Source organism: Thyridium curvatum (genome assembly GCF_004353045.1).
Source record: "Thyridium curvatum strain D216 chromosome Unknown NODE_32_length_403697_cov_78.906415, whole genome shotgun sequence".
NCBI classification, from domain to species: domain Eukaryota; kingdom Fungi; phylum Ascomycota; class Sordariomycetes; order Thyridiales; family Thyridiaceae; genus Thyridium; species Thyridium curvatum.
The window spans coordinates 174,465-189,903 of NW_022156787.1; the positions used below are offsets into that span (position 1 = coordinate 174,465).

The 15,439-nt window shown below is 55.0% G+C and overlaps 4 protein-coding genes across 4 annotated transcripts; all 4 read right to left on the minus strand.

The window, feature by feature from the left end:
* Positions 1 to 84: 84 nt before the first annotated feature.
* Positions 85 to 2,523, minus strand: E0L32_005887 (uncharacterized protein; the record flags this gene model as incomplete). The annotated part of the gene is made up of 5 exons (XM_031140459.1): positions 85 to 786; positions 863 to 1,112; positions 1,172 to 1,249; positions 1,300 to 2,259; positions 2,390 to 2,523. 5 exons carry the CDS (start codon positions 2,521 to 2,523, stop codon positions 85 to 87), a joined length of 2,124 nt encoding a protein of 707 aa, XP_030995395.1.
* Positions 2,524 to 3,839: 1,316 nt separating this feature from the next.
* On the minus strand, positions 3,840 to 5,378 carry E0L32_005888 (uncharacterized protein; the record flags this gene model as incomplete). Its single annotated transcript, XM_031140460.1, has 1 exon — positions 3,840 to 5,378. The coding sequence occupies one exon, from the start codon at positions 5,376 to 5,378 to the stop codon at positions 3,840 to 3,842; it is 1,539 nt and encodes a 512-aa protein (XP_030995396.1).
* A 988-nt stretch (positions 5,379 to 6,366) lies between these two features.
* On the minus strand, positions 6,367 to 7,293 carry E0L32_005889 (uncharacterized protein; the record flags this gene model as incomplete). Its single annotated transcript, XM_031140461.1, has 2 exons — positions 6,367 to 6,763; positions 6,836 to 7,293. 2 exons carry the CDS (start codon positions 7,291 to 7,293, stop codon positions 6,367 to 6,369), a joined length of 855 nt encoding a protein of 284 aa, XP_030995397.1.
* A 2,967-nt stretch (positions 7,294 to 10,260) lies between these two features.
* E0L32_005890 (uncharacterized protein) lies at positions 10,261 to 11,264 on the minus strand (the record flags this gene model as incomplete). Its single annotated transcript, XM_031140462.1, has 2 exons — positions 10,261 to 10,938; positions 11,199 to 11,264. The coding sequence occupies 2 exons, from the start codon at positions 11,262 to 11,264 to the stop codon at positions 10,261 to 10,263; spliced, it is 744 nt and encodes a 247-aa protein (XP_030995398.1).
* Between the last annotated feature and the right edge of the window lie 4,175 nt (positions 11,265 to 15,439).

Sequence of the window (15,439 nt, forward strand, 5' to 3'; positions counted from 1 at the left end):
TGCGCCTTCGATTCCCCCCCCCCCCCCCCCCCCCATACCTCCCTCCATTCCTCTCTTCTCGGTAAAGCAATTGTCATAAACAGGTCATACAAGGTAATTATTGTACATCTGTAGATCGTCGTTGTCCAGCCACGTCATCAGCTCCTGGTACAGCGCGTTGCCATCCCCGTGCACGGGGATCGAGATGATGTTGCTACCGCCACCACCTGCCCCGACGCCGCCTCCTCCCGCTCCCACAGCCTGCGGCGGCGGTGTCACAATCCCGTAGGCCGACGGCGACGCGCCCGAGGACAGCACCCCCGGCGGCGAAGAAGCGGTGCCGCCGACCTGCCTGCCGCCATCGTCCACATGCGGGCTGATGCGCGGGATCCCGTCAAACATGAGGTTGCGCAGGCGGCGCACCAGCGCCGACAGGTCCTGCAGCACGCGCGCGCAGTCCTCGCCGTAGCGGTCGCCAAAGCCGGCCTCGCGCTCAAAAACTTCGGTAGAGAAGGCAATGTCGGACACGTCGTTGGTGCGCAGATTGACAAAGACGATCTGGTGCAGGAGCAGGATGATGGCGGCGTTGAAGATGTTGTGCAGGTCCGGCAGCAGCAGCTTGGAGCCGGGGCTCATGGTGTGCAGCCAGCGTCCCAGGCGTAAGTTGCGACGGGCGGCGTCGCTGCACTCGCGAATGTGCTCGATGTGCGCGTGGTCCTCGATGTCCCACTGGCGGCTGACGAAGCGGTCGGCGACAGCTTTCTTGACGGCCATGAACAAGATGGGCCGGATAGTTAATATGAGGAGCTGTGTTGTGATTGCGAGTGTTAGCCCTCTTGAACCGCTGTAGACTGAGAAAGTATCATGAGAAGGGCGGACTTACCTGATTGTATGTCATATGCAGGGTGCATAGAGGTCGATCACCACTATAGGTCTCATAGGATAGCTGCAGCGGAGGAGGTAGGTCCTTCCGCCAACTGGCAAGCATCTGCAGAGCCGTATCGACGTGTGCTGATGCGGGTTTCTGGGAGGCCTCGGGCCATGGAGCTATCCTGTAGGTGTTGCACACGATATGACCGGCGATCTTGAAGAGCTCGACATTGGCTCGTAGCCCTATGGAGGGAGGGAGACCGCTATCTGGAGGTTAGTCGAGCACATGAGAGGCCATCTTTGAAAGATGTAGGTGACGTACGGCGCATCGCGAGGAAGATCAAGTCGGATTGCGTCATCAAGGATGCTTGGTGGACGCCCCATCAAGCAACTAATCCATCTGTGTGCAAGTCAGAGCACGATCTGGAAGGGAAGGACTGGTTGACTTACCGATCCAGAATGTAGATGGTCCAGAACACGCGCTTCCCTTGCTCGTCGACCGACCAGCCTCTGTGCACACCGTGCATGAGGGCAACGTGAAGCGCAGTGGTGATGTACATGTAGCCAGCGTCTCTCCTGTTGACCTCGAGCAAGTACGACCCCATGACCGCCATGACGGCCACATCAGTGCTCGTGTAGGTCGATATGTCCAGGGGGTTGCCAAGCAGCAGCTTGGCCCGCATGAAGAACGTCTCACCTAGCTGCCCATCCTGCTTGGAGTTCGCCGTCGTCAAGTGTAGTAGGCTGGCGTATGCGAGTGCTGCCTGGAAGAAAGCTATGTTGCGCATGTTTCGCTGATCCATGGGCATGCGCGGGTCGCTAGGGAGGTCGGTAAGGTTGCCCATGAATATGGTCCCGCCCGTTATTCCACCCCCTTCCTGAACAAAATACTTGAGCTGGTCCAGGGCCGCAGACATCTCTTCGGCTGGCGGCAGCCAGAGCGGGTCGACCGCCGGGGTCACCAGAGGGCGGGAATCGTAAGTCTGGTACCGGCCGACGGTGGCGATGAAGCTGCTTCCCGCAGTCTGGTTGTCTGGCTGCGACCCATTGAAGGCCAATGGGAAAATGGTCGACATGAACTGCTTGAGGTTGTCCAGAAAGGTGGCGCCGGACGTCTCCCCGAGGTAGCGAGTGGTGCCGTCAAAATCCTGCAGGAGCCTGCCGTCAGACGGCGGCTGATCGTCATCAACGGAGCTGCCCTGGGGGTTGAGTGACGAGGCCGGTGATTCGGGGGTTGTGCTGCCAAGCCCGGCGCGCGAGAGCAGCAGCTGCCGGCGTGGCAGATCCGGGACGGCTTCCTGAAGGCAAGATTCCAGGGCGGCACATTTCGACCTGAGCTCCTCCAGCTCGGAGCGGGCGATGCTGACCTTGTCGATCACGACAGGGTACTGGCAGTCCCTCGACGAGTTGCTGCACTGCTTGCAGGGCCGCTCCCCCGAACACTTGATTCGTCTTACATTGCAATTGTTACACCTAAGTAAGCACCCTGTTTCAGCACCCGAATCAAGGCGTATTAGCTAAGGCTTAGAATGGGACTCACGCTGTTGCGACACGCTTCCTCTGGTCTGGCGCAACCTTGTGGCGGCGGGGGTTGACGGGTAGTCTCTGCGAAGACGGGGTCCCGGTTGGCGTTCCCGTTGCTGCTGAGTTCGCGCTGGATGATGATCTCGGCATGGTGGTTTTGGGGGTGTCAGCTTATCTGGCTGATACCGTACACGGGAGGAGGCGGTCTGCAACAAGCCTCCCCTTAAAACAAGGAGGAAGGATGTAAAGTCTCCGGGAAACCTCGCAGGAGAAGTAGATCCCTTTCAGCCTCTCGGGCGGCCGTGGGCCCAGGTTGTTGGGAGAGGACGGTATGTTGTCGTAGGAGGCAGCAGCAGCAGGGTCAGGCGCGCAAAGGCAAACAAGCGAGATGTCTGACCCCTTGTGGCAAAGGCAGATATGCACGGCATCCCGGCAAGGGCTCCTCGCCACACAAGGTGAACCCTTAAAACCCCAGGTTTTTGGGAAACAAAATAGCAAAAGGGGGGAGGGTTTTCCACTCAATGGCACTGACTCGCTGGGTCAGGGAAGTCCCCTTCTGGATCCAGGACCCAGGCCGGGATCTTTTTTTTTCTCTCGACACTCCAGGCTGTGTGAGAGGTGTAAAAGAAGGATCAAGCGCCGGATCAGGCCTCGCGGCTTGGCATGGAACGGCTCACTAGTCCTGCAGGCACCCTGGCTGGGAGCTTCCAGGCCACCGAACTGGTTTGGTGATGGCGGCCTTGCTACTTACTGCTTGGTGGGGATCCCTCTCTTCTCGACGGGTTTATCACTGGCGTTGGCGTTGGCGTCGGGGTTGGCGGCGGCGGCGACGGCGGGCGGGGCTGTGATGGATGGGTGGGATGTGGATTGAGCGAGAGCCAGCCCAGGCGTGTGAGATTATCGACCCCGCGACCCCTCACGCATGCCGTTCATTTTTTTTTTCTTCTCTTACTCACACACGAAACCGGCGAAGCCAACAGTGTCAGAAGAGAAGGCAGGCCAGGGGCACAGGGTGGGTGGTGTGCAGAAGGATGGTTGCATGCACACTGTATGACAGCAGTCAAGTCAGCGCAGCCCAGGCCAGACAAAGATCAGATCTTCAGACGGCGCGCGCGAGGCGGTAGCCGTAGCCAGAATAGTACAGATGTAGTGTCACAGTGCCGTTGCTAGGACCGAAACCAGCAAGCGACCGTCTTTGGGATGACAGTGGGGGAGATGCCGTTATCCAATGCTTTGCAGGCATGTAGTCTCGACCCTTTGACTGGGCGTGAGCTGCGCCTAGACCCGCCACGTCCCGGATCTTCAGTGCCGGCTGTCGCCCTAATTTTTGCCCTGTTTTTGGTTTCTTCGTGCTGGGATTTTTATCTCCGGACGGGTAGCCTCACTGATTGGGTCGAAAGTAACACCATGCCATTTGTACGTACAGACGGACGGAGACACGGTCGATCAAAGTCGGCCCGTTCTCTCTACAAATCCTTGAAGAGTCGCTGTTCCTCCGCTCCCAGGTTCTCAGAGTGCTTGGCGATGTCCTCCAGTCTCCATACCCCGAATTCTGTCACGTAGACGTCGATTAGATCTGGCGGGACCCATTCAAAGAAGACGTTCCTGATCTGGACCGCCACTCCATCCAATCCTCCGGCCTGGTGGCGGTCCAGACCACGACCGACCGCGGCGGACAATCCCGTCGCGGCACTTCGCACCCTCTCGCCATTCTGTCCAGCCTCCCACGCCCGCACCAACTGCATGGGGTCGTTATCCTCGACGACATGTTCCCGTGGATCGCCTGGCGGTGCGACTTTTTCAGATTCGCCTAGCACGACTGTCTTGGCTGATGGGGAGACGTGCTTGGCGCTCAGGACGGCGGGGAGGGAGCCAGTCTTGTTGCTCACGGCCCCCGACGACGCGATTCGGTCCGCCCCAATCAGGACAATGTCGACGCCCTCTGCCGCGATTGCGGCCGACGCATCTGTATAAATGGTGATCTTGAACTTGGCTACGTCCCGTTGCTCTCCGTCCAGGGCTGCCCAAGCCTGTGCGACAGACCCCGCGAGCGACACGCCTTCGTATAAGGGCCTCGACTCGAGTATGCGAAGGTCGATTGGCAGGTCGGCCTTTTGCGCGACCAGCTGGAGGCACTGCGCAATCGTCGAGCTCTCTGATAGCGTAAGAATCGACAAGGGTGCATTGGTACCAGATTTAGCAGAAAAGGCGCTCTGCAAGTAATCGAGAAACGCGGCAGACACGACCCCCGCAGAATTAGTGGCCCGCAGTGATATCAGCCGTTCTAGGCTCTCCACGACCGAGTCCCGCCATTTAAGTGAGTGAACAGAGTCTGGGTGCTCTTCGTGCTGCCGCATTGTTTCTTCGATGCTCCGGAGGGCGCCAAGCAGGACATTCATGATGGCTGCGCCCATGCTCTCCCGGCCATTTTTCCAGATGTGCCAGGCTGCAATCCGGACATTGGCCCACCAGATCTCAGCTGGCTCGTCGCGGTCGAGCGCAGCGACGACATTCCGGAGGATGGACAGGGCCTCGCCGGCCAACTGACGGGCGCCGCTCTCGTGGTCGTTCTTGAGCCTATCAAGGCCCTCGGCAAGGATCGCGCCCGGCCCATCGCCGAGAACTTTCTCAAACCAGACTCTTCGTAGACTATCCGCGATATGTGGAACTCCGCCGAACTCTTTAGTGTCACTCACATGGGCCGGATCATGCCATTGCCAGCCCTCGTGCTCCCAGTCTATCTGTAGTCCCTTTTCGCCTTGACCGCCTTCGGCTTCGGTCTTGAGGCGGAATCCGAATGGGTGAATTGTCCATTCCCGATTCAGATCCTCGTCGACAAAAGAGTAAGGCTTGCCCGTGCGAATGAACTCCAGGGACCCGGGACTTGTTAGCGTGGTCTCCTCTCTCAGCTCGCGCAAGGCAGCTGAGTAGGGAGAAGGGTCATCTTTCTCAATGGACCCCGATATGCCAGCCCAACAGTGCCTGTAGAATGGAAGCCATCCCATGTTAGCGAATTTAGACGACAAAAGGACGCAATGACAGCGCTGTGTGTACAAAGCCATTGCCGGGAGGTCCGCATCGCGCCGCCTCGCTGCCGCCGCCGCCTCGATCGCGAGTCGCGGCCCCATCCCACCCCTTGCCTTGAGCCGCACACAACGCAAAGCGCTGCAATTGTTATCAACAGAACTCAACCTACCTATAAGTGCTGACCTTATCGCTCCTGCGAAAGAGGGCAACCTGTGGTCTGCCCTGGCTTCCGTCCCCGTCGGGGAACTTGAAGATGAAGCTGGTCACCACGGCCCGCTTCATGAGCGGCTTCTTGGTCGAACTCTCGGTACTCATAGTGCGATTGATGAGATGGTTGATGTGGGCTTCGGAATGCGGAGCAGTAAGATAACGGCTGATTCTACCCACAGACAAGCTGCAGCGTAGCAATGAATTGAATCGAGATAGCGTCGGCGCCGAGCGACGAAGGGCAAAGCTCATGATCCGGAGACTGCGAGGATGCTCAATTCATGAGGCTCTGGTCTGAGAAAACACGACGCGAGCTGGTTCTGGGGGCTCGTCGAGCTGAAATGGGAATGCGCATGACGTGATTATCAGATGGACATGGACGCGGAAGCCACTACCGACCACCGCATCCACTGGCACCGGCACCAGCAGAAACAGCAGGCGCCACTGCGGGCCCTCCACTCTAGTTACCTGCACCTAAATTCTTTTCAGCAGCTGTCAGCCAGTTGGCTATACTTCTGCCTCGAAGCTCACACGTCGTTACATGTACCTCGACTTCTTTTCGCTGATTAAGGTACGGTACTGACAAGATGATGATATCGAAATGACCAGGCTACAGTCTCCGATAACGAAAGCTCGCTTACGTGGTATCCATTGCATACACTACTAGAACGCCACAATCATCAACTGGCATTTCCTGCTGAGCTTGGCAGTAAACAGACGCTTCCTCCTTTCCATTCATCACCATTTCCTTGACATCTTTCATGAGCAGGCATGCTCCTCATGGGCGTCCTTGCCGCACCCGATCCAGATCCTCGGGAATGCCCCAGACGCATTGGTCTGCCGCTTCTCGTTGCACCACCACCCGCCGGCGTACGTCCTGTTGTTGCAGAACGTGATGCAGCAGTCGGTACTGTTGGGCAGCCACACGTAGCTCAGGCACGGGAACGGCAGATCGAAGAAGCCCTCCTCGCGGTAGATCTTGGTGCTGTTGACCGTGTAGTTGCGCCCCTCGAACGCCTGGAACGCAAAGCCCGGAGTCGGGAAGGTTTGGTTGTTGAGGTACGTGGGTTCCGGCGCCGGCGGGGCGGAGGTCGTCGAGCTGCTCGGCGCCGGGGTGCTGCTGGTGGTCGGAGCAGGAGCAGATGTCTGGCTGGATCTGTCAACTATAGGTTAGTATATTTGCCAACAAATATCTAAAGGGGTTAACAATCGAGAAGGCTCTTCTTACCTTGAGGAAGAATCCGCCTCTACTACGGCATGGTTCCGTGAATTCACTGCGGCAATGCCTCCTCCAACACCGCCTCCCACGCTTGCTGCAACGATGATGAGCACGGCACCGAGCAACAGCCAGAATACCTTTTTACGCAAGCCGCAGATCATGCCTGTGCCCCGCTCGCTCTTCTCGCTCTCATAATACGTCGTGCTCCTGTCCCCGGCTGGCAGGTTGTCCACTGCCGACAGAGGCTCCCATGGTACGCTACTCGCACCTCCCGGACTCAAAGTCGCAATCCTGTCGTGGTCAGGTTCCGTCTCGATGCACTTGGGTGCGTCGTCCAGGTTGACTGGGTATTTTGGGTCGCGCTCTTCGAGTTGGAGCTGATAGCGCAGGGCTTCTTGGTCCGACAGAACTTGCGGCGACTGCCCCGGCACCACCTCCGGGAGGTTCTCGTCGGCATGCTGGCCCATGACCGGGGAATAATGTAACAGATTTATAAGATTACCTGTGGTGCAAAGATGTGGCGTCGAAGATCAAAGCCGACTGGTGGTCCTCGTGGGGAACTGCACTGGTGTTGTACACTAGTTTGAAAATCCCAAAGGACCAAGCTTCGAGGCCCTGCTGATCTTTAAGCTGGCGCACGCCACCAGAAACATGACAGGAGGGCCACCTGGGGGATCGGGTGGATTATTACATCGTACATCGCGTGGCCGCCTCCGGCTTACAGACAGGCACTGGCAAGTTGGGGACGCACTGCAGACCCTTGCCGGTCAGGAGATCTGCCGGCCGTCTGTTGAACCTTACTGGCAAGCCGCACATGCTGCGTCCCATGCGAAGGTAGCACTACCCACTGGTGGAGCACCATAGAAAGACAATGCTTCAGAGAATGGCACATGCAGAAAGGCAGGACCCCAGGGAAAATAAAGTTGAGCGTAAGACGGAGGAATTTTGAGTGATTGCGAAACCCTGTAGTGTTACATCCGTTTGCTGGGGCTGAAGCTCGCTTGAGCGAATCGACATCTGAGCTGAACCTCGACTGCTCAGATTGACGAACCAGGGGTCTCCAACTTGATTAACGTCGGCACACTGCACACGGGACGGTTGCTAAAAGTTCAAAATTTGGGGTCCGTTGAACAGCACAGCATGAAGCATGCTGCTATTCGAGGCTGTACGACCCCATTACATCACGGGCAGTGATCTCTCCTCTTTCGACCTCCGAGCGCGGCCAAGGTGACTCGTCAAGAATCACAAGATACGAATGAGGTCAGTCAAAGATGTGTTTAAGGCTGAACGGCCCCCATCGGGCGTATGGCTGCCTGTCGATCAGCTGTGCATATCCTCTCTACCTTGATTCAACATAAGACGGCCGATTGTTCTCTTTCTCGTCGAGTCATCAAGTCCGCTCCTAGGCTGACTGGCTTCAATATCAGAGATGTACGCTCTGTTCACGGCTAGAGGCAGTCCATATCCTGTCAAATGTCAGTTAGGGCGACCACGGAGCCGGCGATCTTGCCGGAAATTGACACGAAGAGTAGAATAGATGACAGAAATGCAAAGATACTTACCATTGAGCTTGCCGCACTCAATCTAGTCTGATACATCGAGGGCTTGTTGTACGTTCTTGATCTCACCTGCTAGCACAACGGGTACCTAGATCACATCCACGGCATCTCCAGTGCTCTCTAAGAGAATTCCCAATTTTGAGTTGCGGAGGGTGTCGCTCAGCTGGCTGAGCATGTTCTTTTAGGCGCTCTCCGCTTTGGTGACTTCGTCTTCGGAGTTGAGCACTTCGTACTTGCGTATTAATCAGCCATCAAGGTTACTTCCAAAAGAAATCAGTATTGTATAGAATAGAGATTGCTGTTCGTTGCCTACAAGCGTAGAGTAGCAATTGAGGTGAAAGCAAGAGGCGTGGCTTAAGAGTTCTGAAGGTAATGTTCTTCTCCTAAACTCTGGAAGTGATCATATCTGCAAAAGATTGACGGTGTTTGTCCGGGTTCACTGTCTAGAAAATAGTATCACTATCCGGTTCTTGTAACCTATACAGCACTTGGGGAGGAGTTGATACTGCGCACGCCGCCTCAGTGACTCGCAGTTTCCCTCGGCGCAATCCTTGAAACAACCATCAGTCAATCTGTGACCTTGGGAATCTGAACCTACCTCGGATCCCTACTAGTTGTTGAGGTCAGCCCTGCGAAACAAACTCGCAGTGGCGTACCCTGGCCAGGCGTGACGGCCAACCCTGGCGTCGTCATCGACGGAATGTTAATATCTAGCCTCCCGGTGACCGTGCCAATCGTGTGCCATTCAAAGGTCACAGTTGAGAGCGCTTCAAGTTGCCAACTGCTCGTTTGGAAAGATACTCAGATACTATTATAATGCTGAATCTAGGATAGACGTAATCTTTCCCAACGGCATCTTGTTGCAGAGTAGCGTTACAAAAATCTTGGATAGTCGGGGACCGTCTGATATGTTACTAGGTTGTATGCGAGGAAGGTCGATAGCCTGAGAAGGCAATCGATAACGTTGGCATCATCTATAACCGTGTCATAGGGAGAGTTGCCGCTAGCATACTGCTGATCAACAACACCGTCGTCAGCCTTTCATTCCTAACAACCTGACAACTATCTCAGCAAATATTTCCACTGTATGTAAGGCCATAGCCTGTCGCAAGTACTACGCGTACCAGGCTTAGTGGAATGAGGACAATCTCCCAACGAGCTGTTTGCACTCTCTGGCGTAGAGTCAGTCGCCCGACTCGAGAGTAAACAGTCAAGCTATCGGTTTAGAGTGCAGATCCCTATGCCAGGCAAGTGAGGGTCAGATTAGTTGACGGACTGCTAACAGAAGTACTTGTCTACCCATCAAGCCCATCGGATTTAGGTAGTGGGATAGCCCTTCTGGGTTCCAGGGTAAGGATGTGGCAAGGATATTGGTTGTTAAGATCGAGGTAGCTCCTGATGAACTTCTGTCAACTATTCAGACGCCCACTTAGCCAGGTTGTTCGGAGAGTCAACTGGGATCTATTCATAGTGTAGCCCGAAACCGCAGCACTTCTCATCCACATCTTGCACTAAGTCTGATTGCGCAAAAAGACAAGTTAGTTTCGAGGATGCCCGGTCATGAATATACTCAGCAGCAGGATGGACATACGGCAAAGTATTCGATCACGAAGAAACACAGGTTGGGACAGTGGTAGTGTCACCGAGGTCAAAATAGCCTTGATCACGATTTCGTATCTACATTAATCATCCTCGATCCAGAATTTACATCGAAATGAGGGGGGGCGCGTTTCCCATTCATATCCATCAGATGCAGACGCCACTTAATAAAAGAAGGCAGGGCGCTTGCGGCTGTGCACAACTCCACTGTCCTCCATCAAGAAGAAAAAGAAGCCATAAACGTCAAGAACTCAACAACCACTCCCTTTCTGTCCCTTACAAGAGAGCGACGGCAGCGACGGCGGCAGCAGCCAGGTTGGCGACGACCTTGCCGGCAGCAGCGGTGGGGACAACGGGGAAGCTCTTGGTGGGCGCGGGAGGCGAGTTGGTGCCGACCGAGGTCTTGGTGATGACGGTGGTGGGAGGGGGAGGGGGAGGGGTCTTGGTAGGCTCCTCGGTGACGGGGCAGACGGTGGTGGTGACGGGGATGGTCTCGGTGATGCAGATGGTCGACTCGGCCGGGCAGTCGGTCACGGTCTCGGCGCACGAGGTGATGGTCTTGGTGGTGGTGGTGTAGATGGTCGAGGTGGTGTACTTGGTGGTGCTGTTGGCCGACGAGGTCGGGTACTCGGACGTGCTCTCCTCGGTGGTGGTCGGGTAAGGAGTCGTCGTCGGGTACGGGGTGCTCTCGCCGGGCGTGGTGGTGGGGTACGGGGTGGTGGTGCTCGACGGGGTGCTCTCCGGGTAGCTAGTGGAGCCCGAGGTGTGGGTAGCGGTGTAGGTGATGCACGAGCAGGCCGACGAGACCTTGTCAACGGCGCCGCCGCAGTTCTTGAACTCGGTGGGGATGGCCTCGGAGGCAGTAGTAGTGCCGGCGAGGAACTTGAAGCAGAAGCTGGGGGCGAGCTCGGTGTACTTGGCGTTGATCATGTTGCGGTAGCAGTTGTCGTGCTCCTGCCAGGGACGTGTTAGTGTCTGTAATGGATATTGTGGCACCCTCCCCCTGGTACCAATGTTTCACGGCTTTTTAGGTGTGGTGTTGCGCTAGTTTGGACAGCAATGTCTCAGTGCGGCCCGTCGCCGGCACAAGGGCAGAGCGGAGACGCCTGTCACCTCAACATTCCAAAGCCCTCTCCAGCACACATTTCGTCTGCCATGCCGTGACACAACATGTAGAAGACGCCATGTTGGTGAAGAAGAAGACGGGTACTTACGCAGTCAGGGTACTTCCAGGCGCTGACGCCAGTGGCAGCCAGGACGGCAACAATAGAGTAACGCATCGTGACTGTTTGTTGGTGTTGTTGTTGGTTGGGATTAGGTATTAGGATGTAGGTATATTAAATTTCGTTTCTTTTCCGGCTGAAAGCGAATGTGATTCTCTGCTTGGGAAGCGAATGTGTGTTGTTTGTCAAGCGAACGACCAAACGTGTACCTGTGGGTGGGTGAGGGAGTAGGAAGGGAAAGACAAGAGATGCAGGTGGGCGGGAATGCACCTTTTTGTGTCCAGGTTGCACCCGCTTGATCATGACTCCCCTAGATGCCGGGATCAACGTCAAGGCACCGACAGACAGCGCAGAATCACCACGGGAAAGTCGTGTAGGTGTGGAAGCCGAGTGTGCCCCGTACGATGACTAACTACATGGGGTGTGAAGAAATCCCCGCGTGGGAGACAGGATACCTATGGGCTGACTAGCATCACACGAGCAAGTGTTGGCCCCTGGACGAAGTCTGGGACCGAGTCTGGTGCACGTCTGGCAGGCGGCCCAGCAAACAACGTTGGGCAAGGGGAGGATTAGACTCTGGATGGAGGCAATAATCCCTGCTCGGAGCAGCCAACCAAGGCCGGAGCCGTTGGTGCCCTTGCCATCACCCTGCGCGAAATGGTGCTAGCGCTGTGTGGGCGTGCCGCATTTTGAGTGCAGAAAAAGTTCTTTGCTTTTCCTACGGCGCGGATTGGCTGCTGTGGTAGTATCTAGTCAGGGGTATCAAGAGAGTTGGTGTGGTGGCCATGGGTCCGGGAAGATGGCCATCAGTCCAGAAGGAGGACTGAGCTGCTGCGACTGACACCCAGTGCAACCAATGAGCGTCATCGTGCTGAGCTGGTCACCCAAAAAGGAGAAGACGGAGCGCGCGCTACACCAACCAGAGGGCGGCGAGCCACGAGAGCTTGGCATGAACCTCGTATTCCATAGAGGCTATCCACAGGATCACCCCTGCTCGGCGAATGCGCTGCATCGTTACGTCCAGTCGTGTCGATGACATGGCTTCCCTGGGTTAGTGAAGAGATGAGAGGTGCCGTATTGCCATATTAAAAGTGCATGAACCAAACGTGGGCAGTAACTACAAGTATGTGGTCGCTTCTTGTTGCTCCTTTTTGCTGTCCCCCCTGGGTGCGGTGGTGTACAAGTATGTATTTTTAGACTTAAAGGAAGCCGAATCTTCCATGACATTTCTCCACACAGCGGCTCGCCACACAAAACCGGGTCAGCACCTTATTAACGCCATGCTAGGAGATTACTTTCGTGCCTTATTCTTCTCCATTCGAATCTTGAGCATGATGGTGCCGGGGCCCGAATGCACGGATAAAGATCAGGCTACCCAAGCAAAGCTAGCAAGTCTCGGCACCCAGCTCGGCCATGTGCGTGTGGGCCGCGTTGAGAAATAAGGTGAGGTGTAGTACGAGTTTCTAGTGGTGGTCCCCGATATCATGATCATGAATGGCCATCCATCAGCCAGTTGCAGGTCACCGAGCATCCCGTCCGTTGTTATTGTTCCTGATCTTCGCTTTGGCAGCGGCTGCAGGGTCCTTGCACAGCTTGCGCGCGCATGCACCTCAGATTTCGCTCGAGCTTGTCTGTGTGACACGGGTGAATCTGGGATTGCTTATTAGTAGGCGGTCCAGTTCACCCCAGAAACCAGAAGTGCAATGATGTCGGCATCTGCAAGTTTCTGCTGTCAACATCACGATTCCCATCCCCAAGCCCTCGCCACATCGCAAGCTCTCTAACCAAATTAATCTCGCTTAAGCCACTCCTGCACAGCACACTAGCTGTTAGTGTTGACACCCAAAACACAACGGCGCCCCTCAAAGTCAAAAGTGGCGGTCCCACCGTGGGGAGTGTAAGTGGGTGGATGGGAACCAAGGTCTGGAGATTTACCTCCTGGAGCACGGAGCGCTTTTTCTCCATAGCGATGCCATGGCGTCCCGTAATAAGCCGGCGAGATTTTGATGCATCTCGTGTTGTTCATTTTGTCCGGTGCTGTGCACGCGCCGCCACTCGCGACGAGGCGACGGGCCGAGGCTCATTTCCCGGGCTCATCATACAAAATCCATGCCCAACCGACAAGCCGCTTTTTTGCCTTGCACCACCCGGGATCAGGTAATGAGGCATCACACGGATTTCTGATGAAGCATGATGTCTGTACCGGGTGACCGGGTACTGTGAAGTCGTATTTCGTACAGGTGGACCAATATTTCGTTCCCAGAATTTGTTCGGGATAAGTACATTTCGATTTGCCGTTATTCCGCGCAAAGCCCGCCTTCGTGTACGGTGCCAAGTTTGATCCGAAAAATGAAGAATGTGACTGTTCACGTAACCTTTATGTGTGTGTGCTTAATAGAACAGAATGAGGTCCCAACACGAGAAAAAGGCCAGGAATGCTGCCCGATACGGAAGCCACCCTACCCATTTGGGACGAACAACGATCTGGTCCTTGCAAGCTGGGCTCGTATGCCCCCTCCTAATCATGTTTCCCGGGGTCATATGGCCCGAGTCTTGACACCCGTCCGTAACCCCAACGATCGTGCTGGCTCCATGGCCTCATTCTCATGATACCGCAATACCTGGCAGGAAAACATATGGAGAGCCCTTGTACTTGTAGAATCCGACGGCATGCCTCTATTGGCGTTGGCCAGTCGCACTTGGCCTAGTTCGAGTCCGCTTCAACACCTCGCCGGACTGCTATTTAGTCCTGATTTCTTCGCCTGAAGATTCTCACGGTTCTCATCTGCTCCGCACATGGCCGTTCAATTATTGTAGATCATTAGGCATTTGAGATCTAGGGGCTGTGTTGCAACCAAGGTTGAATTAAAGTTCACGGACAGTGTACAGAAAAAGAAAACATTATCTCCTTCATCAATCACTCTCTCGTAGTCGCGCTTTCATCCTATCATTATGTTCGAAGATGTCCTTCCTCAGGGTATGCTATGATTCGTCTCGCATGCTTTCCCTTTGAAGTGGGTTAAAGGCAGCTTCTCTCCTGCTCATCGAGTTCCCCCTTGATCGTCCTCCGTACGAGGCCACCACGTGACGTCGATACAGTATGTCGTGCTGGGCCTGAGAGTACAGGAAAGCTGGAGGCCATTGACCTTGTCTGCTTCTGCTATAGATACGTATGGAGTCCCGTAGCGGTATTGCCTGCGAAGTCAGCATGTCGCTGTTTCCGCCAATGAGTGATGCTTTTTTTCCCCGACAGATGGTCTTTTGTTTGGTCAAACAGGCAAATGAGACTCGGGGGAAACATCTGAACATTCGTCAAATCACACCGCATGCTGACTGAGACGGGTCGCAAAGAGCCGGCCAACTCAGCACTCCGACGCATATCTTGTCTCAAAATCACAATAAATAAGCTCTGGCTATCCCGCATTGCCTCACAGAGATGCAACCCCTGGGCGCTTAAGATCAACTCTGCGAGGACCCACGCGTGTTCCGAATGATACGCGCCGCAGCCACGCGAAGAAACTGTGTGTTATCCACTTGACAGCAACGATGGCTAACATGATTTGTTCATCAGTGTCGGCTCAGGATGCTATCCTTAGCACTCATCACCAACAGCACCTATTTTAAACTCTCTGCTGATCTTTTGACGTGCATGTAGACTCCCATATCTTCCACAAGCCAACTTTAAGCTCTAGAGTTAGTGCTTCGATCTCAGGTGGCATGAAAAGCTCATCGCTCCGCATTGGAACATGTGGAGAGAGTCTAACAACCATAATCCTGATAGCGACAGCCGTCCAAGTCCATATGTGGCTTCTTCCCGCCACACTCTGAATCAAGGGGACTTTTAACCTTTAAACCCCTCAAAAGCCTACCGTGAGTCACTAAAAGATCACTTTAGACACCGAACTATATCCATGCGCGCATTCTATGGCTTGGGAGCAAATGTGATAGAAACATCTGGTAGCAAGCAAGAACACAGCTGAAGACGGCATGAAAGAACCACGTCTACGAGTGATTTCCCTTATCCAGACCCAAAGGCTTTCTTTATGCAGGGATAGTGCCTTTCGAATAAGTGTCTTAGTAATGCATGACCAATAGGTACCAATCAAGACAACCGGAACAGAGAACCGCCCGACAATGTCTCAAAACTTTCAAGAAACCTTTAGGTTCAATTGTTTGGCACTCAAGGTTATTGTTCACATGAAAAAGACGTAGTGGGTATGCGACCTCGAGGG